At 46.7% G+C, this 26,401-nt stretch overlaps 1 protein-coding gene across 2 annotated transcripts in view; it reads left to right on the forward strand.

Annotated features, from left to right (window-relative positions):
• The window catches only part of Phc2 (polyhomeotic homolog 2 (Drosophila)), a 96,284-nt gene extending 72,051 nt beyond the window's left edge, over positions 1–24,233 (forward strand). The window contains exons 1-7 of one of the 2 annotated variants that reach the window (XM_013020512.1): positions 241–556; positions 15,003–15,205; positions 16,694–16,823; positions 17,496–17,610; positions 18,708–18,849; positions 19,996–20,272; positions 22,871–24,233. In XM_013020512.1, coding sequence (XP_012875966.1) covers positions 15,053–15,205; positions 16,694–16,823; positions 17,496–17,610; positions 18,708–18,849; positions 19,996–20,272; positions 22,871–23,025 — 972 coding nt within the window. In that variant the 5' untranslated portion in view covers positions 241–556; positions 15,003–15,052 and the 3' untranslated portion in view covers positions 23,026–24,233. Of the gene's footprint in view, positions 1–240; positions 557–15,002; positions 15,206–16,693; positions 16,824–17,495; positions 17,611–18,707; positions 18,850–19,995; positions 20,273–22,870 lie in introns of those variants that run through there. The other variant, XM_013020511.1, reaches the window with a different exon arrangement.
• Positions 24,234–26,401: the final 2,168 nt, after the last annotated feature.

The raw sequence follows: 26,401 nt of genomic DNA on the forward strand, positions 1-26,401 counted from the left end.
GTCATCATTACGAGGCTAGCTTCGGAGCCCCCAGCTAGCGCGGCCGGAGTCACCGAACCCAAACGGTGGAAAAGGTGCGGGCGAGGCCAGCCGCGCTCGGGCCGGCGATTGCCTGGAGAGCCGGAGCCCCGCACCCCCGCGGGGCGGGGCTCCGGCGCACAAAGGAAGCGCGCGGCCCGCGTCCGTCGCCCGCTCCGCCCAGCCGCCGGCCCGGCCCCGCCCTCGCCCCGCCCCGGCGGAGGCGGCCCGGGAGCCATCCCGGACTCGCCGCATTGTCTCCGCGGCGCTGCAGCCCTCGAGCGCCTGCCGCGCACGCAGCCCGGCCTCCGCCCGCGCCCCCGCCCGGCCTCGCGCCCCCGCCCGGGCCAGCGTCCCCATCGCCCTTTGTCGAGGCCAGCCAGGCCGCTGCGATCGGATGCGCCGCGGCAGCCCCGGGCCCCGGCTCGGAGGCTCCCGGCCGAGAGGAGGCGGCCCGCCCGGGCCCCCGCGCGAGGCGGCGCCGGGCCGAGGGGCTGCGTAGGCCCCGCCCGGCCAGGCCCAGCCGGGCCCTGGACAGGTCAGTGCCGGGGCGGGGGAGGGGTTCTCGCCGGAGGGCTGGGGCCGCGCAGGAAACCGGGCGCCGCCCTCGAGGCCGCGCGCGGCGGCCTAGTCGGCTACCAGGCGGTGCCAGCCGCGGCGCTCGCCCTCTGGGCGCCGGGGAGGTGCCCGGGAGCCGCCGCCATCTCCAGGGAGCCGCCGCGCCTCCGTGCGCCCTCTTCCCCGCACGCCCGCGTCGCCGCACGGTCGCCCGCGAGCGCGGCCTCCGGGCCGGCGGCGTCTGCCGCACTTTACGCGGAGCAAACATTCCCCGTGTCCTCGCTGGAGAGTTTTGTTCTTGATCTAGTTCAGCCTCCAGAGGTTTTTATTGGCTGGAAAGAGACAAGCCGTTCTGGGCTCGTCCCCTTCCGTTTTTAGAAGAGCGTTTTCCCTCTCTCCCTCCTTGCCAAATGTGGGTATGCTGCATTGTTATTTAAGTCTGACTCCACACCTAGCGAGATCATTGCCCTAGGCCTGAATTCGAACTGGTGGTGAAGCGACAGGTCTGAATTCCCAAACCCCTGTCTCCCACCCACGTTGTCGGATGCTAGTCGTTGCCGCTGAGACCCTCCATCCACCCTACCCCCACCTTTGCTGCCTGCATAGATTTCTGACCAACTTTCTTTCCCAGCCTACAAAGTTTACCTTCTTGTGCCATCTACAGAGCACTCTTCTTTTTCCTCCTTTACTAATCAGTGACAGCTTTCTCCCCCGGATTTTTCCCAGCCTTGATCCTTAATCCCCTCTATTAGCATATTGTGCCCAGCAGATTCCTTGTGAAATGAATTACCAACCTAAATCCACCATATGTCCCAAAGTTTCCTAGGACAACCTCAACTTAAGTGATTCCAGCCCACTGTCTTTAACAGCCTAAGTGTCTCAGTTTGGAGTTTAAAAAAATAATGTCACTTTCACTGGACCAGACTCCGCTGTCCTGGCCTTTTCCAGCCCTTTGAACCTGGAGCATACTGAGTAATCCAATTATCATTCACCTGGGATTTTCCTTCCCCTCCTGAGTCAACCCAAATGTTGGAATTGCCAGGATTTCTAGGTCAGCGTGAAAAGACAGGCCAAGGAAGCAAGGAAATTCCTACTCTTTTCTGTATTTCTGCACACCCTGCTCCTCCCTCTTCTCCCCTCTCTCCTTTGCACCCGACAGTAGATCTGTGTGCGGCTGTGCCTGTTGATTAGGATTTAGGTTTGGGTTACAGTAGATGTTGAACTTCACATTATTTTGATTCTAGAATTTTATTACTTATTTTTGTTGGTCATGGGGCTTGAACTCAGGGCCTGGATGCTGTCTCAGAGCTCTTTTTTGCTCAAGGCTAGTTTTCTACTACTTTGAGCCACAGTGCCACTTCTAGTTTTCTGGTGGTTAATTGGAGATCCTGTGGGGGCTGGTTTTTAATTGTAATCCTCAGATCTCAGCCTCCTGAGTAGCTAGCAGCTATGTGAGCTAGCAGCAATTGGCTTAGAATTGTTGTCTTGAATGCCCAGCAAAGCAAAATTTTCATTAGCGAGAGAGAGTGAGTGTGTGTAGTGGGGCTTGAACTCTGGACTTGGGCGCTATCCCTCAGCTCTTCAGCTCAAGGTGAGTGCTCTACTGCTTGAGCCACAGCACCACTTCTGGTTTTCTAGTGGTTTATTGGAGATATGAGTCTCATGGACTTTCCTGCCCTGGCTGGCTTTGAACTGGGATCCTCAGATTTCAGCCTCCTGAGTAGCTAGGATTACAGGTGTGAGCCACCAGCACCCAGCTAAGATTTTAATTTTTCATTTCAGTTTCATTCAGCACACCTTCATTATCTACTGTTTTAGGTAAAGCACCTACCCTAGACCCAGTGAGCATTTCATAGGTGTGTGTGTGTGCGCGCGTGCATTCGCTCTTCGAACTGGGATCCTCAGATCTCAGCCTCCTGAGTAGGCTTACAGACAGGCATGAGCTACTGGCACCTGGCCATAAAAGCAATTTTAACACATACTCCCAATATCTGGATTGTTTGGGAATATACACACTTGAATCAGCTGATAAACTGTTTTTACACTTATTAATATATGCACCTAAATTTCAGCTCCTGCAAGATAGCACAAGGGCAGCTTGTTCCACAGAGGGGTCTGGTAGATGGGGAGTGGTGGTCTTTAGGCATCTGCCTTTCTAGGAACTATAATTATGAAATCTGTTTCTGCCCCTGCCCAGACAGGATCTGTTTCCAGGTTTGTCTGTACTTCCTGGGAAGAAAACTTAAGCCCTCTTCCTTCTGTGGCAATAAGAGTTCTTTGGTCATTGCCTCTGCATTCTCTGTACTCTTCTTTGGAGGGACAGCAGAAGTTACTCTTCTCCAGCCTGTCTTTGACTTTCTAGTCTATGCTGTCTGACCCTGAGGTTTCTTTCCTGCTTGCCAGACCTTCCCCCAGGTCTGACCCTGTGCCTGTTAACTTGCCCTGGCTTAGCCCCAGAATCCACTCTTTTTCAGACCACATCCTTTTTCCTGTCTTACTCATTTCCTGTCTCAGATGCTTCAGATCCTTTAGTCCTGATCTTTCAGAGGGAGGAGAATAAAGTAAATGAAGAGGAGTCAATGGAAAGACCATCTTATAAGACTTTTCTTGTTTCTAAGCCTTGCATACTCTTCCATAGGTTATCTTTTTAAGGAAACATACACACAAAGGAAAAATGACTGTCTCTGAATTAGAAATGTCTGTGTGCTCAAGAGTTTCTCTCACCTCTGTATTTTTCTGTTATGAATGTACAAAGAGGTCTCTGTCCTCCCTTGGGCCTCCTGCTAGATATTCAGTACCCATTTGTCCATTAAAGCTCACCAGATATCATGGATTAGTAAGCTAAAATGAAATGAATCTTTAAAATTAGGGAATAGGATGGTGGTTCCTGTTCTGGTCCTACTGTTTTAGAAAGCAATCACCAAGGGCTTTTTCCCACTTCAAGTGGGTGCAAATTATGTTAACGTTCTCCTACTGTCCGGTATTTCAACTCCAGACATTTGGTCATACTCATGAAAAAACAAAATCTGAAGATAAACCTACTAGAGGTGAGAACAGGAATAAGTGATTTTCCTAAGTTATGATTACTGCTTTCATTTCCTTGGCTTTGTGCCATTTTGCAGTTGAAAGATGAAAATAATTGTTTTTTCATGCTTAGGAGGCTCTTGTGTACAGTGTCTGAGCCTGTCACTCCCATCTCTCCTTTGATGCCATGGAAAAGCAAAGTGAGGAATGCTGCCATGAATGAGGCCATGTCAGTGGCTCTCAGGGACATAGACTCACAGCTGAACTACCTTTGAGGTAGAAGTCTGAACATGTTTAGATTTTTGTTTGAAATATTTGTGTGACATGGTTTAAACTATACCATGAGTCGACATTTGAAAAAACCCTTGAGTATGTTTTCTCAATTTTTAATGTGCTATTTAGGATAACTTGATTACTTATTTACAAATCATATAGGTTTCATATTAAGCATTGGCATTTATATGTTCCATTTTTAATTACTAGCTACATCAGAACACTGAATTGATATTTATAAAGATATTCAGATTTTAAAAATATTCAGAGGCAATCCATCCTTAATTCTACTATATATCATGGATATTTGGGAAATGGCTAGGAAAATAATAAATATCCATTTGCCTATGCCAGACAGAGTCCTTAGAAATCTGGAAATTTTTCCTCTTTAGTAATGAAAGTAGGGTATAACTGACACACTCAAGAAATGGGCTGTTTTATAGTTGAAAAAGAGTAAGAATGGAGGAGTTTAACTGGAAACATGGCAATTTCAATAATAAACTCTTTAACTATGGGATTCATTGTAACGCCATCTAGGCCAGCGTAGTAGTTAATTATTCTTCCCCTTTCCAAGTTATTTATAGATAGTAGAAAAAGACGTGCTTCTCTATCCTTTCAATTTCCAAATAGAATTTAGTTCAGATTGCCCCCCCCCCCAAAAGAACATTCTTTCTACATCTGCTAAAGAAATGATTGCCGTAATCACAGATTGCCAGTGTTCTGAGATGAATCCAGATGTTGAGGAGAGTCCCAGTTTGGTTTTTTACTTTAAGTCAAGCAAATGTTTGTTTCCAGGATGATTTCTTAGCTGTGAAATTTATTTTCATTTTTATTAAGAAGAGTTGACTATTAGATGCCATGCCATCACCAAGTTCTCTGCAGTAAATTAAGGGACCCAGGCTGATGCCTTGTATTTGAAACTGTTGGCAAGAAAATCAAAGTTCATGACTACTGAGAGTTATTTTTAAAACTCCTGCTGCATGGCTATTATATTTTAAATACTGTGTAATTATTTCTAGTTACTGGTATCTTTAGTGTATTTGAAGACATCCATATGTGGCCCAAAATCACACAGTTATATTAAGGCACTGGAAACAACCAAAACAAGTGACACTTTCAATTAAAATAAAATGGGGTGGGGAAGCATCATGGCTCAAGTGTTGGAATACTTACCTAATCTACACCCCAGTACCCCCAAAAAGAAAAGAAAAATGCTAAAATGTTGGGTTATAGCTTAATGACAGACCAATTGCCTAGCATATACCACAGCTATGGGCAAAACAATTACTTCAAAAAAACCTAATTAAGTCAATCTACTTTTCCAGGCCTTCAGTAATCTATGTTAATCTGTTCTGTCAGTTGACTGGTGGCAAATGGGGTGACTGAAAGCTTAGACAATGATCACAAGAAGAAAGGGGTAACAAAATTGAAGGATTGATTTACAAGGTGAGTATTATATAGATCATATATAATCAGGACAGCTGAGACTTGGTGCCTTTCTTCCATCTCAAACCCCCTCCCCCCCATACACACACACACACACACACACCATTTGCCTAATAAATATTGGTGATCCTATAGTTGGTAATAAAAAACAAATAGGTCATCTTGTTGGGGAACATGGATGCCTTTCCTTGGTATCAGCCTGCAAATAATTAGGACATTTATAAATATTTCTGGATTTCTTTTTGTAAACGCAGAAATTCATCTTCCATGAATTTATCTTTAGCCTTGTAAATGGATTTCATTTTGCAAGCTAAATTGCCAGCTGATTCTTTCCTTGATACTAAGTAGTCTCCTTTTATTTGTCTCTGTTACCCCTTATCTCGTTTGGTGACACCAAAAGCTTTGCATAGAAAGGTAATCTGGTGATTATCTGCTCCTTTGGGTCAGTACCTGTGCCTGAGGTCCAGAAGCATTTCTGTTATGTTGCAGTCTTTGTTAAAGTCCTGAATCCTGATCTCAAGAATGCAAGGACGGGACACGCTGAGTAGACCAACACCTTAGGAAATGTAGGCAATGCCTCCATTTGGGCTCTGGCTATGAAAAGGCCAGCCTCAATAAGAATGATGTAAGGGCTGCTTCCACTGTGTTGTACTCCATGATCTTATGTAATCATTTCACTACATCCAATAAGGCACATACTACATAGGTAAAAGAGATTGAGGACCAGAGTAACTTTACTACCATGGCAAGCTAGGATTTAAGCCTTGGGTTTTTCTGATCCCAGAGCCTTAACACTGCTTCAAGTATTCAGGACCAGCATTGCACATAGATAAATTAATACTAACGGTAACCTTGCCAGACACATAGATCTTAGGGATAAAGAAACTGAAACTGAGCGAGTACTGAGTGAGTGAAGCCCATAGGTCATCATGGATGGAGCCAGAACATGACCCATATCTGCCCTAGAGTTCATGTTCTTCCCACATTGCTATTCTTCCTTTCAGCTCCTGAGAATCTGGTATCTCTGAAGAGCTTCTCCCTGTTGCTGGTTGAAATTGGCATCTGCTCGTACAAAACTACTTGGGAGCCCTGGGCTTGGCATTAGATACTGGCATCCACTGCCAGTGCTTAAGCAGAACTCTTGTGACTCTACCTTGAGATCCTGTATCCTGGTACACTGACCTGTTTAAAGTCACCCTCTGGTCCTGCAGGGCCGCTGCCACTGCCTTTGACCTCCATTCCATTTTGGGTACTTAGCCTGTGGGCTGGAAACATTTGAGCCTCTTGGAAAGTCCCACTGCTCCCGTTGTCCTCCAAAGCAGCACAGGGGGAGGCAGCTGGCTGTTCACTCCATTGATTACTTCCCTCTACTCAGGGTGGCAGCTTGGAAGTCATTCAGCTGTTTATAATTCAGCTTATGTACACTTGAGCTGGGGATTGTGGGTGAGTCAGAAGGGCCCTCTCTTTGCCTATGTCCTGTGAAACAGCATGAAGTCAGCGTATGGTAATGGCTGCCAGCAAGAGAGGAGCCAGCCTCCTTAATAGGCACCTTAGCCAGAAGTACTCAGCCCTGATGCTTAAGACTCCAGAAGCATGCTTCTCCAGCCCTGCTAACTCAGACTCAACGTAGTCATTCTGCAGTGACAGTAAGAGCACCTAGCTCAATGGCCCTTTGGATCTGCCAAGAAGAAAGCTGGGTGTGGATCCACGGCCTTACCTCATGCCCGAAAAGCTTACCACTGTGCTGGGCAGAGTGCCTCCAGGGGTCTTCCTGTGACTGTCTTCTTCTTTCTCTCTGGAGAGGTTCTTAGAGCAGCTGTAGCTGTTGGCAGTGCTGAGAAAGGTACTCCGAGTCTAGTTGTGGCCCCTGTGTGATGGCTATAGCCTGTGTCCCCCAGGCAGAGAGGTCTTGCAAGTCTAATAGCTCTGTCCTTAGAATTGAAAAGGATATAAACGTTTGGTATTGGTTCTTGGCTTCCTTCTGGTCCTCACAGGACCGAAAAGAAGGGCATGTTTAGCCCTATTGAAGGCATATGTGCTATTTCTTTTTAGATGTCTTGAAATACTGAATCTAGGTTGTAGGTTCTGATTAACTATTCTCATGAATGCTTTTCTTGATAGTTCAGGAATCCGATTAGGAAATCAGTCTTCCAAGTTATAGTCTTTCCTAACCTGAATGCTCTAGACTACATATGGCTTCACCATGTCCCAGAATGCAGTTTAAGTCAGTCTTCTAAATTATAGCCTCTCCTAACCTGAATGCTCCAGCTCCAGACTACACATGGCTTCACCATGTCCCAGAATGTAGTTTCCCTTTTCTGCCAGCTTTTTCTCGTGGAGTTCCATGACCACTCAAAGCACAGCCCACACCTACTGCTCCACTTGGGCAGGGAAATATAAAGCCTGACTGCCTTTGTGACCTTTGAATCACTCAACCCTGAGCCCAAATTGCTTCCTCCCTAGAAATGAAGAGTTTAGATTTGGGCCCTTCTGGCTGTAATCCCAGGTGATCTGGTGCCCTGTCATCCAAAAATGCCTGCCCCCGGAGGATTGGTTCACTGCTAGATGTAAAGGACTACATGCTACACTTGCATTTTTAAAAAAGGTTGTTATCCAGCTGAATCTCTGTAATTGATGGACTCTGAGGTCTGTTATGGGGTTCCATACTCCCCCCTCTTCCCATGCACTTTCCTGCCTTCTCTGGGGAATGGGAGGAGTATCTATAAATTGGTGCTTTTGAAATATAAAGGGCTTCCCTCTCTTTCAGATATGACTAAAGGGTTTGCAAAAGGCAATGCCTAGATACTTCCCTTCAGCTCACTGTACTCTGGGGCAGCCAGCTGCTAGGACCAGGTATACTTTAAATTGGCTATCATCTCCTGAATGTGGTTCATGGGCATCACTTAGCAGCTCCACGCAGGATCTCTAGAACAGGTTCTTTAGGTGCCCTGCTGTCCCTGCTGTGGCCACCTTGTCACTCACTGGGCCTGAGGCACAGCCAACCACAGCACCAGGAGCCTGGAGCAGTTCCTCTTTTATAGGTGATTATGTTGAACAGAAAAAAAATAATCCATGCTATCACCTTGTTCCTTAATTTTTTTGAACTAGTTTTGTCTTGTAGCCAAGCAAGAGTAGTTAGATATATTTTAAATGAAAACACTCCCTTCTCACATATAGAGAAGGTTGGCCATTGACTAGGGTGGAAGTAGAAGTGTATGGCATGTTACTTGTGTCATTTGTTTCCTCCACAAATACAATACTGTAAATACAGTACCTAGCCACAGTCCCCAATAACAGATGGTGTATGCCTGAGCTTGTAAAGAACATCAGAACTGGTTCCATAGTATTCAGATATTACATAGCTGGACCAGCTTGACAGATGTTTTCTGCTGGCTGGAATCTCAGCCTCTCTGGAGGCCTATCAAGAGTCCTGAGGGCAGGCTATTTTTCTAGGCATCTCCCTGCTTCTGCCTATAGAGTCCATCCTGCCTTGCCAAGTTCCCATATCTGGCATAAATACTCCTGATACTGAGGAAACCTTTATTGTGACAGGAAGAAGTGGGCCAAAGAATAGCTATTTATAGTTAGGTCCCCAGAATTGCCACTCATCTAGAAAGACACAAGCCTCTTTCAAGTCATCCATTGTAGCTTCAGAAAGCAACTCTCAAATCTGTCTGCCAAGTTGTTTCTTTTGATGCTTGAGAAACCTGAACTCTTAATGTTAATGATGAAGATTTATAACTGTGGATTCTTTGTATTCTGATTTAATCCAGATGAAGTATCTGTCATATCTTGAACACTGGGTCAGCCCCTAAGGCATAGAGGTGACTGAGTATATTATAGTCCTCTGCTCTGCTTAGCAGAGGTAGCCAACTCCAAGGCAGACAGTTGCAGATGGGAGCATAGAGAGGACACTGCGTGGTACTTACTTTATCCTGGAGGCTGTGTCTGCCAGAACCCATGAGTAAAGGCCAGAATTGGGGAGCAACCTGAAGTTTGAACATGTGTTTTGTGAACACTCCCCAGCAGAAACCGTTTTGTTCTGACCCAAATACTTGGCCCTTTGTGGTCAACTTCAATTAAAGGCAAGTTAATGCTCCTGAATGGAGCATGACTTACCTTCCTCTTTAGCCCTTCCAGCTAAGCATGTTCTTCCCCCACTGTTCAGGTACCCAACTGTGTGAGGCATTTGAGACCTGTGAGAATCACACCCCCCCCCCGCCCCCCTCTCCCGCCCCGTGGCCCCATTCTCCCCCTTTGCTTCCCCCCCCCCCCCCCCCCCCCGCACTCTAAGTCTGGGGAGAATGGTCTAGAGAATTAAGTAAGGAATGGAATTCCAAACATAGAGTATTTCTTTGTCTCTTTCCTCTGGCCTCAGGGCCTGCCGGGCAGGTTTCTGCAAGTTTCACTGTTTAAGCTGCTTTCCCCCAAGCTGGCAGAAAAGCAGTCTGGGAGAATGGGAGAGCAGATAAAATTAATCTCAATATGCTGAACTTGGCAGGGGGTGAGACTGTTTGGTTATTCCAGAAATAGCCAAACTCCTTTGTTAATAAAGCAGATGATGAGCTCTTGGCCTTCAAGATGACTGCAAGGCAAAACAGCAACCAGCCTTCATTATTCACAAAACAGCCTCCCTCGTGCCCCTTGGATTCCTTCTGTAATCTGCCCCAGGATTATTATGGAGTGAAGCGTCTAATGTTAGGAGGAAAAAGTTTATTAGTTTGTCCTCTGTCTTAAATTCTTTTCTTTTTAAAACTCATTCCAAAAAGTCTTTGCTTCACAGAGGTGAACATTGGATTTGTAGCCTTAGTGCTGGTATCTACTTTTTTTTTTTTTTTTTTTACATTTTTTTGGTTGTAGGGCTTGAACTCTGGGCCTGTTTACTGTCCCTCAGCTCAAAGCCAGCACTTTACCACTTGAGCCACAGTGCCACTTCTGGTTTTCTGGTTTTAATTGGAGATAAGAATCTCATGGACTTTCCTGCTCAGGCTGGCTTTGAACCTCTATCCTCAGATCTCAGCCTCCTGATTAGCTAGGATTACAAGCATGGGCCACTGGTGCCTGGCGATACCTACGTATTGAAAGAATCCAATCTCAACACATAGGCCCCTTGTCTTACAGGGTGCATTAAGAGGCACAGATCTGGGCTGGGAAGGTGGCTCAGTGGTAGAGTGCTTGCCTTGCATGCCTGAGGCCCTGGGTTTGATTCCTCAGCATCACATAAGCAGAAAAAGCCAGAAGTGGCTCTGTAGCTCAAGTGGTAGGGTGCTAGCCTTGAGCTGAAGAGCTGAGGGACAGTGCCCAGGCCCAGAGTTCATGCCCCATGACAGGACCCCCCCCAAAAAAAGAGGCACAGATCTGAGATGTGGGGAGAAGCATGAGGTATGAGAGACCTAACGGGGACAAGATCATCAGAAACTGCTTGATAAGTGCCAGTGAAAGGCAAGGTGATCCTAGAATTCGGAGGAGGATGTATTCCATTTTAGTTCTGTTAATACTGGAGGCATTAATACACCAAACCAGGAGAGTTACTCATTTTCCTCTACCTGTGTGATTCTTTAACAAAACTACTGGGGATTCGCATATGCCTGTTACCCAGGTACTAGAGAGGTTTAGTCAGTAAGAGTGAGACGAGGCAATTTAGCAACACCTTTCCTCAAAATTATAAATAATAAAACAAAATGAGCCAGGTGCTGGTGACTCATCTGCAATCCTGATTACTCAGAAGGCAACCAAGTCCTGAGCCTGATTCCCAGCTAGCCATCAAAAAGCTGGAAGTGGAGCTATGGCTCATGTGGTAGAGTGCCATCTTTGAGGGGAAAAAATATAGTAAAAAACAGACCTGGGGACTGGAAATGTGGCTTAGTGCTGGGCTTGCCTAGCATGCATGAAGCCCTGGGTTTGATTCCTCAGTACCCCACATAAGCAGAAAAGCTGGAAGTAGTGCTATGGCTTAAGTGGTAGAGTGTTATCCTTGAGCACAAAGATGGTCACAGACAGAGTCTAGGCCCTGAGTTCAAGCCCAGGACTGGCAAAGAGAAAAAGATCTAGGATGACAGTGAACTTGCACAGTTCTCAATAAGTAGTTGAGTCATGAGTGGCCCCATTTCTGACTCCAGGAGCATTTCTTGAACATTTCTTAGGAGGGTTAGCACTGCCTGCACTGCTGCTCATAGCAACACAGTAAGGTAGGCATTAATATCCTCATTTTACAGCCCATGAGATAGATAAGCTTGGAAAGAGACCAGGACATCCATAATTCTCTCTGTGATAGCAATCTCTAATCCAGGTTTTGTCCCTAGTCTTTCTGATCTTAAGACAGAATGAATGGGATGAAATTAACAGAGACAGACTGGGGCTTATAAGGAATGATTGTACTATTCAAGGTAATAACAAAGTACTTCATTCCCACATCACTAGAGACATTCAAGCAAATGCTAGAAAATCACTCAAGGATGTTCAGTGGTAAGAGTGAAGCGAACTTTTGAAGTATGCATTTGCTTCTTTGCATATTTAAAATATTAGAAAAAGGCAGAGGAAAACATATAAATGAAGGCTTTTACATATTTATAAACAGAAAAACTTTTTTAAAAAAACTAATTGACACTTAACCCTTCTGGCTACTCATATATTAGAAAGAATTTTCTCAGTCTTTGCTATTCAGACAGATTTAGTCCAAAAGAGGGATTTTTTGGGGGGATGGGAGGGTCAGTCATGGAGCTCAAACTTAGGGCCTAGGAACTAGCTCTAGGCTAGTACTCTAACCCTTTGAGTCACAGCACCACTTCTGTTTTCTGGTGGTTAATTGGAGATAAGAGTCTCATGGACTTTCCTGCCCTGGCTGGCTTTGAACCATGATCCTCAGATCTCAGCCTAGGTTTACAGGTGTGAGCCACAGGCACCCAGTGAATGCTTATTTGTATATTGTACAGAAAATCCAAAGCTATTTGTTTTTTTCAAATAAATATACAGATGTTTAAGAATTTCTAACTTGCTGATGTGCCTTTATGTCAAAATATTTTTACAAATCATCTTTATTCACACCTGCAGAGTTATGTCTGCTCAGCTCTGAAGTTGATATGTGGTTGAATTCAGAAGGTATGAGTGTTCCAGACTCTTGTGTTGCCAATGCTTTCTCATTTAAAAAGTAGGCCAAAGCAGGCACTGGTGGCTCGCACTTGTAATCCTAACCACTTAGAAGGCTAAGATCTGAGGATTGCAGTTCAGAGCAGCCCAGGCAGGAAAATCTGTTAGACTCTTATCTCCAATTAACTACCAAAACACCAGAAATAGTGCTGTGGCTCAAAATGGTAGAGCACCAGCCTTGAGCACAAAAGCTCAGGGATAGCGCCCAAGCCCTGAGTTAAAGCCCCTGGACTAGCATACTCAAAACAAAGATTGGTCTGGGTTTTTATCCCCAGGATCAATAGTTTAAAAATGAATTGGACAGGGCTGGGAAGGTGGCTCAGTGGTAGAGCGCTTGCCTTGCATGCCTGAGGCCCTGGGTTCGATTCCTCAGCACCACATAAGAAAAAAGCCGGAAGTGGTGCTGTGGCTCAAGTGGAAGAGCGCTAGCCTTGAGCTGAAGAGCTGAGGGACAGTGCCCAAGCCCAGAGTTCAGGCCCCACGACCGGACCACCAAAAAAAAGAAAAAAGAAAAAAGAATTGGACAGAACAAAGACAGGCCACGTGACCCACTTATTATCATGCTGATAATTAGGCACTGTGAATTCTTGAGTGGTGGTTTTTGTCAGGTTTCTTGTTTATTATTTTGTGTGTGGTTCTGGGGGTTTTCTCAGGGCCTTGTGCTTGCTAGGCTGAATCAACTCTGAATCAGCTGCCCCTCCCACCCTGTTTTACCCAGGTTATTTTTAAGATAGGGTCTTGCATTCCATATGGACACTTTGCTGACCAGTCTATCCTGGCACCATGATCCTCCAGTCTTAGCCTCCCATGTAGCTTGGTATGACAGACACACTTCTGTGCCCTGATATGGGTAAAGAAGTGGCCTCTTTTTTTGGGGGGGGTCCAGTCGTGGGGCCTGTACTCTGGGCCTGGGCACTGTCCCTCAGCTCTTCAGCTCAAGGCTAGCACTCTACCACTTGAGGCACAGCGCCACTTCTGGCTTTTTTTCTTTTTGCTTATGTGGTGCTGAGGAATCAAACCCAGGGCCTCAAGCATGCTGAGCCACCTTCCCAGCCCAAGAAGTGGCCTCTTAAGTTGTTCTGCCAGGACTGGCCTCAAACTGCAATCCTTCCATTCTCAGCCTTCCAAGTAGCTAGAATTATAGGCGTGAGTCACCAGTGTCCAGCCCTTTGGTATTTTGGATGCCTAACTATGAAGTAAGAAGAACATCTTCATAAAAAATTTTGTTGAAACATTACTTAAATAACATATACACTGAAATCATTTTTACACTGTCATACACCACCACTGGGTTATGTTTAATATTAATAGGCTGGTTGCAATAAAGAAATGGCTTTTTCTTTTTACTTTTTTTGGGGGGAGGGGAGCTAGTCCTGGGACTTGGACTCAGGGCCTGAGCACTGTCCCTAATGCTTCTTTTTGCTCAAGGCTAGTACTCTACCACTTGAGCCACAGCACCACTTGTAGCTTTTTCTGTGTATGTGGTGCTGAGGAATTGAACCCAGGGATTTGTGTATGCTAGGCAAGTACTTTACCACTAAGCCACATTCTCAGCCCAACTTTCTCTTTTTAAAGAACTCCAAGCTTGTAGTAATTTCACTCTCTGGGTGCTTGGTGGTGGTAATAAACAGCCCTGGAAGGCAAGTGGGGAGAGTTAATGAAAGTGAGGCAAGGAGACCTTGTACCTCTAAGGCAATGAGGCACCTCCTGTGAGGTGCTTTTGGGTGGGAAGGAGAAATGGCCCCTTGTCATACTTGGAGCACTGCTGCATCTTGGATAGGAAGGAAGCAGGCCTAAGGAGAATTATTTAGGAAGTTTGTCCACAGAGAGATGGAGGGTCCGCTGAGGGTTGGCTTTGGTATGAAACCTGGGCACTAAGCAAGAGGTTTGATGGAAGGTACAGGGCCAGTAGAGATAGCACAGATAGTCATAGCTCTGCCTAGGAACTTCCATGGTAGAGGAGAATGAATGTATATTTCAATGTTGTGACCTCAAATGACCATCTGTATAATCCAGATCATATGGTGTTCCCTGGCATTTTGACCCCTAATTTCCCTTGGTATCTAATTTATGGGTTCAGTGCTTTGACATTTCAATGTGCTCTTAAAATCCAGCCCGCCAAGGAAAATTGTACAAGTTCACTTAACTCCACAGTCCCATTATACCTTAGGCTCTGTACATAGTTGGGCTTCTCATCCTGATTTTATATGTCACCTTCATGCTATTTTACAACCAAAGTGCATGTTACGTCATTTGCCCAAATCAATATTGCTCAAGGCCTTGCCTCCTCTAAGCCAAGGTTCTTGTCTCTAACTTGTTCATAGCACATGGAGGAAATTTAGAAACATTGTTAGCTGATTAGCACTATTATTCCACAACTGATTGCACTCACGTGTGGTGTCTGTCCACTGGAACTGTACCTTTGAAGGAGGTCATCAAGAGAGGGACTGCTTGTTGTATAGTGTTCTTGCTGTTCTCTCCAGGCCTCACCTCTGTTCTGATCTCCACTGCTTTGTTTCCTACTCTCCCCTGTGCAGAGACAGGGCAGGGCATTGTTCATGCACTGACCGACCTCAGCAGCCCCGGCATGACCTCAGGGAACGGAAACTCTGCCTCCAGCATCACCGGCACTGCCCCCCAGAATGGTGAGAATAAACCACCACAGGCCATTGTGAAACCCCAAATCCTGACGCATGTTATCGAAGGGTTTGTGATCCAGGAGGGGGCGGAGCCTTTCCCGGTACGGACTACTTCTTTTCCCCTCTCTTTTTTTTAAAGTATATTTTGGATGTATATTAGAATATTTTTACATATCCATGTAAATTTTCTGAAAATGTGAAGTTTGCTCTTTTCTTTGCTAATCCTCCAAAGAGTGTTGGAACCATTTCTTTCTAGGATTAAGGGTATCCAAAGTCCTCAGTGACCAGGAATAATTGGCAAGACTCATTAGGTAGAGGGGAGTTACTTCACTTTGGGGTATTTAGTGAGAGACTGTAGATCTTGGAAATAATAGACCTCATCAGTTTTGGTGTCAAAACCTTGAATGGCAAAACTGTGGCCAGTTAGAGCAAAAGGAACCTGCTTAGCATAGGGTTCTCAAAATGTATCAGAAACAAAGATAGGGGAGCCTGTTCCTTGGGCACAGCCTTGAAAGGAGGATGAATAAGATCAAAGGGCATTCAGAAAGCATAGTCAGAGGTCTCCAGTGCAATAGAACCAAAAGAATCCAAGATGATTTTATTAGAGCACCCAGAGCTGGTTCTATGCAGTATGTTGCTAGGGCAGGCGGTTTGTTCTGTAGGTATGCAGAGGCTAGAGCCAGTACACACTAGCCTCATACAAGAATTATCTAACTGTTAGAGACGCCATCTTCCTGGATGCCATCTGCTTTTGCTCATTCTTTGGATCCATAGGTGGTTTGCGTAGACAGCAGAGAACTGGACTGACTTAAAATGGCTGAACTGCCTTCTCAAATGCCAAAAGACCAAATGGGTCCTTGTCCTCTTCTTGACCAAGGCCAGTGATAAAGAAATCCACAGAAACACCTTAGCTATAAGAAACTAGGTGTCCTCCCTGGCCTGAAGAAACAATGGGAACTAACTGGTGTCTTAGGTAGATGTGACTGAATGCCACACTAGCATCTCCCTAGAGATAGATATACCTTGTGAGCTGGCCACTAGGCTACCCAAAGGGGAGGACCAAAGAAGTGAACAAGCCAGCCTGAGATCTGGCAACCATGGAGTATAGCTCTTTCTTGTGCTCCCTGTGGCTGCATGTACCTCTGACTTCAGTAGGGCAGTGGTAAAGTGGAGAATAAGAATTCAGAAAAGGGGTGCTGAGTCTCTTTCATAAATACACTCAAATGTACAGACTTAGCCCTGCTCCTACCTAGTGAGCTCTGGGCCTGTTACTTGATCTGACACTGTAAGAAACCTCATCTCTGTCCTGGAAGAATAGATACTCTCCTGACCATCCTGGCCATCCACTGGTTCTGGACCAAAGCCATTCCTGTACTTTGGTGCCTACTGTTTCTTACCTGTGAGCTAGACAGTAGGATCAGGCCTTGAGGGGGGGAACGGTGGCTGATGACATGCGGGGGAGGGGATGGTGCTTCAGGAGGGATCTGGCATCTGCCTGGCTGCTTTTTAACCTGTAATTGTGATGAGGCTGCACAGCAAGGATATGTTCTAGCTTAACCCTCCTGGCTTCCATGTCACCTGTCCTCTAGGTGGGACGCTCGTCCCTGCTGGTGGGGAATCTCAAGAAGAAGTATGCCCAGGGGTTCTTGGCTGAGAAGCTTCCGCAGCAGGACCATACCACCACCACTGACTCTGAGATGGAGGAGCCCTACCTGCAAGGTAGGTATCTGAGCCAGGGATCTCAGGCCTTTTGAGTTGACAGGAAGGGAAGGCCTATACTCCCCCTTTCTCACTATCCATGGAGGACTCTGAGCAAGGATTCCTGTCCACCGAGCATTGCCAAAGTCCGTTTATCCCTAGAGAATAGGGAACCGTTTATCCCCTGCTTCTCCAGCCCTGCTCCAGCCCAACACTATCTTAAGAATTGTAATTCCTATGACACACATTGGCAAGTCCCAGGAGCAGATGTGAGGACAGCAGCAGGCAGGCTTGCCCTCCTCAGAAGCCTGCACTTGGAATGGGTGGCCCTGAAGTGTAGCAGTGGCCAAGCATGGACTATACTTGGCACACGTGAGCTGCTGCTTCACTCATGCTCATGAAGGAGGGTGCTTACTCTGCACACCTGTATGGTGCCTTAGGCTCACAGCACTCGGAAGAAAAGCTGTCTAGTTTACCATGTGTCCTTGCGAACTTTCCAACCAGGAATCACAGCCCTTCTAAAACAAGTGGTGAAAGCACTTTAGTATGTGTCAGACAGACTAGACCTACTGTGTGTCACACCCATGGGAACATGAGGGAGAGTCAAGCGGAGTACAGAGGCCTGTGTTGGAGCTGTCACAGTCCTTCAGGAATTCCTCCCCCTCCACACTTAACATTTCTACTACTTTTCAGAATCCAAAGAGGAGGGTACTCCCCTCAAACTCAAGTGTGAGCTCTGTGGCCGGGTGGACTTTGCCTATAAGTTCAAGCGCTCCAAGCGCTTCTGTTCCATGGCTTGTGCAAAGAGGTGAGTGGCCTCAGCCCTGCTGCCATGTGCAGCCCTTCATTTCTCCTCAGCATTTCACCTTGGAATCTTGCTAAAACCTGTCCTCCCCCCAATAACTGTCCACCTTGGAGGCCATAAATGCAGCTCATCCAGGTGCCTGTTTCCTTGACCCGCCTGGTGTAGCGTTGCATCCCTAACCTACCAAGCCTAAGAAACCATATACCTGGAGGGAGTGGTGATATCAGAGAGGGGCAGCCTGGAGGAAGGAAGCAGCCCTCTAGCTGGGTGGCCTCCTGGGTCCTAGTGGTACCTGTTCTTCACCTGCTACCTCCTTAGGGAAAGCACTGCATCAGAGACTTTTGCCCAGAACGCTGACACTAGGTACAGTGTCCCTGTGATAACCTATCTTTAGGGACTTATGGGCATAATAAAAACCACTATGGTTTATTGAGAACCTGCTGCATGTCTGGTATTACGCTAGTCAGTTGGTATCTATGGCCTCATCTACAAAATAACTGTAGGGCAGCTGTCTCAATTGTATTTTTACTGTTGTCTGCTTTGTAGAGGTTGGAAAATTAAGACACAGTTATTCTGAATGTCATACAGCTAGTGAGTTACAGATTTTGGAATTTAGACTTTTCTGAACCTAAAGCCCTATGTAGTCTCTGTGTCAAAGTAGAAGTGGCAGAGCTTAAAGTTCAAAACCCCAAAGGTAATGTCTGCGTCTCAGGCAGTGGTACCCTGCCTGCTGGCTGGAGTTCTTGTCCTCAGCCCTCAGCCCCTGAGGCTATGCTAGAGGTAGTCAGGGCCCTTTAGTCAAGCTTCACCTGGCTTGTCCTGCTGGACGGTGGACAGACATTTCCTGGCACAGGTAGTTATAGTAGAGTGTGTCTAACATGCTACAAGTGGTTGTGTAATACATCAGTGACAGTTCCTTGTGTCACTGTGACACCGTCCTTACATGGTGGCCCAGAGTCTCCAACTAGCAGTACATGATGGAGTCAGGATTCAAACCAATGAATAGTCTCAATTTTGCCTAACAGCTTGGCTGTTCTTATTCTGACTAGCACCCAGGAGCCCTGAGGTAGCTTTGACTTCCTGCTTCCTTGTTCTGACAGGTACAATGTGGGATGCACCAAACGAGTGGGACTTTTCCACTCAGACCGGAGCAAGCTGCAGAAGTCAGGAGCCACAACCCATAACCGCCGTCGGGCTAGCAAGGCCAGTCTGCCACCACTTACCAAGGATACCAAGAAGCAGGTGAGAGGTCCACTTCCCACAGATGCCTACCATCCTCCTTTCTGACCTGACCCTGACACCCTGTTCCCTTCCCACAGCTCATTACTGCACGCTTCACACTGTCTTCCATCCCACATTGGGTCTCATAGGTGAAGCCTTCCTGTGCCTCTTAGTAGATCCCTTACAAAGTACCTTTCCCAGAACCATCCCCATCATGCAGTTGAGCTCTACCCTTGACTTCTGGGCCCAGGAGATTGGACCTCCCCTGCAGGCCCTCTGAAAACAAGCTGTTTAGGTCACCCCATCACACATGGAGGGCTGGGTGAGATGACAGCTTCCACATTTTGCCCCATGGACACTGGAGCACTGAATTTTTGGAACTTCCCACCAGCAATCTGGGCATTTGTCCATTCAGTAGTTTTCAGTCCCAGTTCCATGCTGGGAACTCTAGTGTGGCTAAAGCTCCAAGGACATAGTCTTTTTTTTTTTTTTTTTTTTTTGTCGGTCGTGGGGCTTGAACTCTGGGCCTGGGCGCTGTCCCTCAGCTCTTCAGCTCAAGGCGAGCGCTCTACCACTTGAGCTACAGCGCCACTTCCGGTTTTCTGGTGGTGTATTGGAGATAGGAGTCTCACGGTCTCTCCTGCCAGGGCTGGCTTTGAACCGCGATCCTCAGATCTCAGCCTCCTGAGTAGCTAGGATTACAGGCGTGAGCCACCAGCGCCCGGCTCCAAGGACATAGTCTTAAAGGAACTCGTAGTCCTGTGTGACCTTATTTAACCTTATGCTCAATTTTGCTTACGATGGTGGTTTTTGTCTTAAAGCATCTAATGAAAAGCCTTGGTACAAAGTGAACATGCATAAAAAGTTCCAGATGCTCTAGGTGTTCATGCTGTTTCAAGAAGTTCATAGACCCAGAGAGCCCAGATTTAAAAGGTCACATTTAAAAGAAAAGGTAGACATTCATATTACTCCAGGACAGTGCAAAGCATGGGGCAGTACCGGGGATGATCAGGTTCAGCGATGAAACAGCAGAAAGGTACTGTTTGATGCAGGAATCCATGGTGGACTCAGAAGAAAAGGAAGACTGTTTCACCTGCCTTTGCCCCTCAGAGCTGCCAGTGGTGGTTTGTTCCCCTTCTGAGGAAAGCTGTTTCTTTCTGCTCCCAGTCAACAGGCACTGTACCCCTTTCAGTTACTACTGCCTTGCAGCTGACACACAGCCAGGAAGACTCCAGCCGTTGCTCAGATAACTCAAGCTATGAGGAACCCTTGTCACCCATCTCAGCCAGCTCGTCCACCTCACGCCGCCGACAAGGGCAGCGGGATCTGGAGCTCCCTGACATGCACATGCGGGACCTGGTAGGCATGGGGCACCACTTCCTCCCGAGTGAGCCTACTAAGTGGAACGTGGAAGATGTCTATGAATTCATCCGTTCCCTGCCAGGTAAAGGCCTGCCTGGGTCAGCACAGAGTGGGGGGACTAGGAGGCAGAAATTAAATACACAAGGCTTCTGCCCCTGAGAGCTTATATTCTAGCCCAGAAAAAAACTGAGTAATATTCCATAGCTATAATGTAAAATAGCTACTTACAACAGGGTAAATGGCTTGTGCAAAATGCAGACCCTCTCCTGGGGCAAGAGGAGTGTCAGGTGGGAGCATAAGACATAAAAACTAAAAAAAATTTTAATTCATACTGACCAAAGAACTGCCCATGGGAGCAGCTGGAGCAGGGGCAGAAGTCACAGAATACCAGTGCAGCTATGTAGCCCTTAGGACAGAGGTCAACTACATCACACCTGGAAGGGCAAATCTTACAGCACTCCAAGATGTTCCCAAAGAGGACTTAAAAGCCTCTCTTCTTTCTGCTACTCTCACCCATCCACTGCCCAAGTCAGGCATTGATGGCAGCCACAAGTCTGCTACTCAAGAGTGGAGGATGCTATAGAGGTTGGGAGCAGACTTCAAGCCACATAGAACTGGGTTTAAATCCCTGCGTTGAAACTTAACAAAGTGTATGTGTTGTCTACATCATCCAGATTTGTCATAGTATGGTTACTTTAGAGAGATAAGGACTTTGGAAGGGGCAGTTATGCCTCAAGGTCTGTTTTTGAGCTGAATAGTATATGAGGCTTACCCGAAGACTCCTCGGAGCCCTTGGACCAACCATCTTCTCTCTTTTTTTTCCCCAGGGCCTCACACTTGCTAGGCAGGTACACTACCACTTGAGCCATGGCCCCCAGTACGTCTTGGTTTTTTAAAGATTCTCCCCACGATCAGCCTTATACTACAACTGTCCTACTTATGCCTCCCTTATAGTTGAGAGCCCAGGCATGCCCCTACCACACCCAGATTGTCGGTTAAGATGAGGGTCTCACTTTTTGCCTGAGCTGGCCTCCAACCATGATCCTCCCAGGTAACTGGGATTACATTATGCTTAGCTGTTGTGAAGTCTTAATAAAACACCTAAGATCCACCCCTTCATTTTACATGTATACTGAGTTTTCTTGACTGTTTCATAATTTCAGCAGTGTTTGCCATCTGGAGAGACCAGGAGCTCCAGAACCAGCAAATACTGGCTCCCTGTGCTAAACAGCTTTGTCTTATTTTCCTCCTCCCTTTTTTTACTATGAACAGCAACTCCTTCTTCACTATGCCTGAAAAAAAATCCTTTAGCTAGTGCTCTTCTGTTCATTAGGTGCATGTTAATCACCAACAATGTTGTCAAATTTTCTATGTCATAACAATATCAAATTGAATTTCTGTTTCTTCAGACCTCCATTAGTAGTTTCCTCTCTCCCCTTAATCTCCCAGTAGTATACTCCATGGCCATCACATGTCTTCTCAGGGTCTCAAGACACCTTAGATATTCAGGCACTCCAGCTGCTGCCAGTTCCAAGGCCACAGCCATATAGTTAGAGGTTTTAATCTTCTCCAAAGTACCAAAATCTGTGTTGGTCATCTGTCACTGTGATATAAATTACTCCAAAACATAGTGGCTTGAGGGGCTGGGAAGGTAGCTCAGTGGTATAGTGCTTGCTTTGTTTGCATGAGGCCCTGGGTTCGATTCCTCAGCACCACATAAGCAGAAAAAGCCGGAAGTGGTGCTGTGGCTCAAGTGGTAGAACACGAGCCTTGATCTGAAGAGCTCAGGGACAGCGCCAGGCCCAGAGTTCAGGCCCCATGACCGATGACCGATCCCCGCCCACTCCCCCCCCCAAAAAAAATATATACATAGTGGCTTGAAAAATATTCACCTAGCAGTGCTGCAGGCTAGAAGTATGCAGAAGGCTCAGCTATGCAGCTCTGGCTGGGGCTCCTAGGTCTCGCAGGGTGTCAACCAGGACTGCAGTCTTCTGAAGGCTTAGAGCTGCTTCCAAGCACTCACATGGCAATTGGGGCTGGTTTCTGGTAAAAGGCCACAGCTGCCCTCCACCAGGACCTCTCCTAAGAGCTGCTTGAGCTTTCTGACCTAGTTGTTTGCTTCCTTCGAAATAAGCTGCCTAAGCAGGATGCCAGTAGCTTACACCTGGAATCCTAGCTACTCAGGAGGCTAAGATCTGAGGATGTTGGTTCAAAGCCAATCCCAGAGCAGGAACATACATGAGACCTTTATCTCCAGTTAATCATCAAAAAGCTGGAGTGGAGCTGTGGATCAAGGTAGTGCTAGCTTAGAGTTAAAAAAAAGCCCAAGGACAGCATCCAGGCCCTGAATTCAAGCCCCAAGACAGGCACAGGAAGAAAAAAAAGGCAAGTTTTCCTGCCTTCCCTGATTGAGCATAGAAATCACCTGTGGTCACTTGGGGAGCTTCTAACAGGTGAGCTTTGTCTGTGCGGAGGTCTGGACAAAGGCATGCATAAGGAGGTAGGGATCCTGGCTCCCTCCACAGTCACTTAGCCTCTCAAGCTTCAAGATAAGAGAGCAATACTGTCCTCAAGATACAATTCTGAGTGTTAGACCAGAAATATTCCCCAAGTGGAGAGACTGCTGTGAGTGAATCCTTGGCTCTCACTAGTGCTGTCTTTGGTGTTCCTTCCTCCTCAGGCTGTCAGGAAATTGCTGAGGAATTCCGTGCCCAGGAGATTGATGGGCAAGCTCTGCTTCTGCTCAAGGAGGACCACCTGATGAGCGCCATGAACATAAAGCTGGGGCCTGCTCTGAAGATCTATGCCCGCATCAGCATGCTTAAGGACTCCTAGGGCTGATGGGGCAGCAGGGTTCTGGCCTAGAACTCCTCCTCCCCACTAAGCAGAGCCAGACAGACATTCCTGAGGGGCCCGGAGGTGGGGCCAGCCAGAGGGAGGGGGCTCTCCCTAGGGGCATAGCTGGTGAGGTGGTCTGGGTACCTCCTCAATGGCTCTCAGGGGCCTTTCTTTTCTGTGGGAGGGGTAGAGAGGTAGGTGGCACAGAAGATGGGGCTTTATGCTTGTAAATATTGATAGCACTGGCTTCCTCCAAAGTCCCAATACTCTAGCCCAGCTCTCTTCCCCTCCCTCCGTCCCCCGTTTTCCAGGGGGTTATGGTCAGGGCTTCCCAACCTGTGTTGGGTTACTTCCAAGGGCAGCCAGCAGGCCTGGAAAGGCCTCACAGCCCTTGCCTTCCTTCCTCCTGCTTTCTCCAGGCCTGGTTAGCCTTCCGTTGCCAGCTTCTCCCACTTCAGCCTGTCTCTGCAGCAGGGGGCTCCCCCACCCGCTGCCCCTCTGCAGGTGGAGAGAGAGAAGCTGGACCCAGTTTGGCCATGCCTGCCGGCACAGACGCCTTAACGCTGTGTGTATGTATGACTGTGTGACTGTATGGGACCTGGACTGACAGACATGAGCTGCCCTCTGGCACCTCCAGGTGTTTTGTAGCAAACAGCCACTTAGTGCTTTGTCCTGGACTCCTCTCAGCCTGAGGATGGGGAATAGAAACGAAGGGCAGCCTCGAAAAGGGCAAGATCAGAAAGGTGGAGATTGGATGGCCAGGAGGTCTCAGAAAGCCCTCCTCACATGGTGACACTTCCCAAGTGCCCTGCTGTCTCCAACAGCACTGAGAAGCTGTGGTGAACACCGCAGTAATCTGGCTATCCACCCTGGCAGTCCCAAGATAGGGCCAGAGCTCTGAAGGGAGGGAACAGCTTGGAGGCACTGGGTGGGGAGGCACCCTTGACCCCTGCTCCCACACTTCTTTGCTTGTAACAAACTTCCTACAGCAGGTACAGCTAACTGAGAGGCAGGGCAGAGGGCAAGGGCCTGCCTCTGACTTGCCCTGTCCTTACCATTCCTGGGGAAAGTCCAACTCTCCCCAGGAGGGGGGGGCACCTTTCTCAGCTCATTCTATTCCTCACCCACACCCCCAGGCAGGGTTGGAAATGAAGGACTTTTTTAAGCTTTTGTTTGTTTTTTAAAAATAAAATCTGTAAAACCTTGCTCTTTGGTGCCTTTCTCCTGTACAGATGGCTGCTTCCACGCAAATGGCTGTTTGCTCATAAGGAAGCGGGATGGGCCAGGGTGGAGGGGAGGGAGGGAGGCTGTCTTAACCATAGCCCAGCCCCTTGGTTCCTGAGCTAGCTGGTCCAAACCGAGATGCTCCTTCCCTCCAGCAATGCTTTTGGACACAGCTGACATCATCCAGAAGAGCCCTTGAGACAGCTTGCACTTTGCAAATGTTTCCTATGATTAGGACAGAGAAGACAGCTAAGGCTTGCATGGAAGAGGATTATTCCAGGCCCAGGCAGTATGAGCAAGGTCAGAATGCAGTGTGACAGTGCCAATGATTGTGTTAGCTGGCCTGGTCAGGGGAAGTATGAGCAGCCAGCAGTGGCGGGGCTGGCTGGCCCTGTCTTTGAGCCAGTCAGGTGCCATGTTATGGGAGGTTGGAGTATACTCTTCACCTACATACCACAGGTGGAAGAGAGCTGCTACCCTGTATTTAACCCTGACCAGGTTATTCCTTAAGGGTCCTGTTAAGAATGTGGGTTTTGAGACCCAGCCCCCACCCTCCTGATTGATTCAACCTCTAAAGGAGGATTAGGCACTGTAGCTTTTAAGAATAGCCAGGACCCGTGAGCCACCGACACGCAGCGTACATTGAGTATTCTTGCTATACGTGTCCCCCATTCCCTTTTTCATTCATCCACTCCCTCCCACTACCTAGCAACCTTACAATGTCATTTCAACTTCCTGATACTCATTCTGTTGAACTGTCTGTTAATTGTCAAAAGGTTTAGTGCATGGAGTTTCGCTCTTAGATATACCATGCTTTGGTCAACAATTGTTATGTGCTGACACAAAAGCCAATAAATAAATAAAAATAATTGTTACATGCCATAATAATAATAATAAAAAGATTCCCTGTCACAAATTAGGGAAATGGTTTCTAGTCATCAGGATACAGTTGGTCCTAAACCACACAGAACACCTAAAAACACAGCAATAATAGATGGAAGAGAACCTAATGGTGCTAAGAAGAAATCAATATCAGTCCAAGAGGTAGAAAGAGTACTGTGATCCAGGGGGGCTGGACTTCAAGGAGAATGATTAGTAATGTCAGGGTCAATAATAAAAAATAATCCAGCTTTAATTTAGTCAAAGGAGCAGAAATGGTTCTTGATAAATGCACCATTTTTCACTTAGCACAACTGCTACAATGTATGTGCAACAAATATTTTTAATAAGAACGCAAACAAATCACACAGGAACAGTAACATGACCTTCAAGAGAGAACAGCTTTTAGAGATAAATCCTTCCCTGAGCTCTCTCCTCTCTTGCAATTTTCTCCCCTGAACAATTTTGACTCATTAAGAGGCATAGCTTCTCATTAACCTAGTAATAAATACCTCCTAATTACTACATGTACTTAAGTCAAGACTCTGAAATCTCTCTAAGTAGCTGTCAGGAACCTGAAAAAAATTGTTGTCAAATACAATAAGATTTTTATTGATTGATACCTTTTATAATTATAAATATGCTCCCTTCCCACCATTTAATTTCATTTCCTTAGAGAAAAGTAGAAGAAGAAATATTAAAGATCCATGGGAAAGGCTAATTTATGAGCTAAATTACCACTGGCCAATTAATTATGCTTGCAAAGAAATAATGTTCTGCACTGAATATAAAGAGAGAAAGACGTGCCGTATTGTTTTTCTGTTGAATAACCTGAAAAGCCATGCTGAGGAACTTAAGACACCAAACACTAAAGAATGCTCTCTCATGTCCTATAATTATATCACATTTATGAGAAATAGGAAAACCTTGTACCTCAATTAGCAGGATTTAAGTTGCTTCAACTATAGAATAAAAGATACTAAAGGTCCCTTCCTCTGAGAGCTTTATGATTTTACCGCTAAAGCCAACAGCACATAGTGACTGTTGCTTCCTTTGCTGCTCAAAAGCTTCCATAGTTGACCACACATATTCTATGGCTTCTAGATAGGAAAGCTCAAGATCTACTTCTGCTCTGGCTCATATACTGTTTTGTTGCCGTTTTGTTTTGGTTTTTTGTTTGCTCGAGATAGCATCTTGCTATGTAGACCAGGCTAGTCCCTAGCACTGGAGTTCTAGACATGAGCTACCATGTCCAGCTTGCGCTGGTAAT

Source organism: Dipodomys ordii, unplaced genomic scaffold (assembly GCF_000151885.1).
Source record: "Dipodomys ordii isolate 6190 unplaced genomic scaffold, Dord_2.0 Scaffold51, whole genome shotgun sequence".
In the NCBI taxonomy this organism is placed as follows: Eukaryota; Metazoa; Chordata; class Mammalia; order Rodentia; family Heteromyidae; genus Dipodomys; species Dipodomys ordii.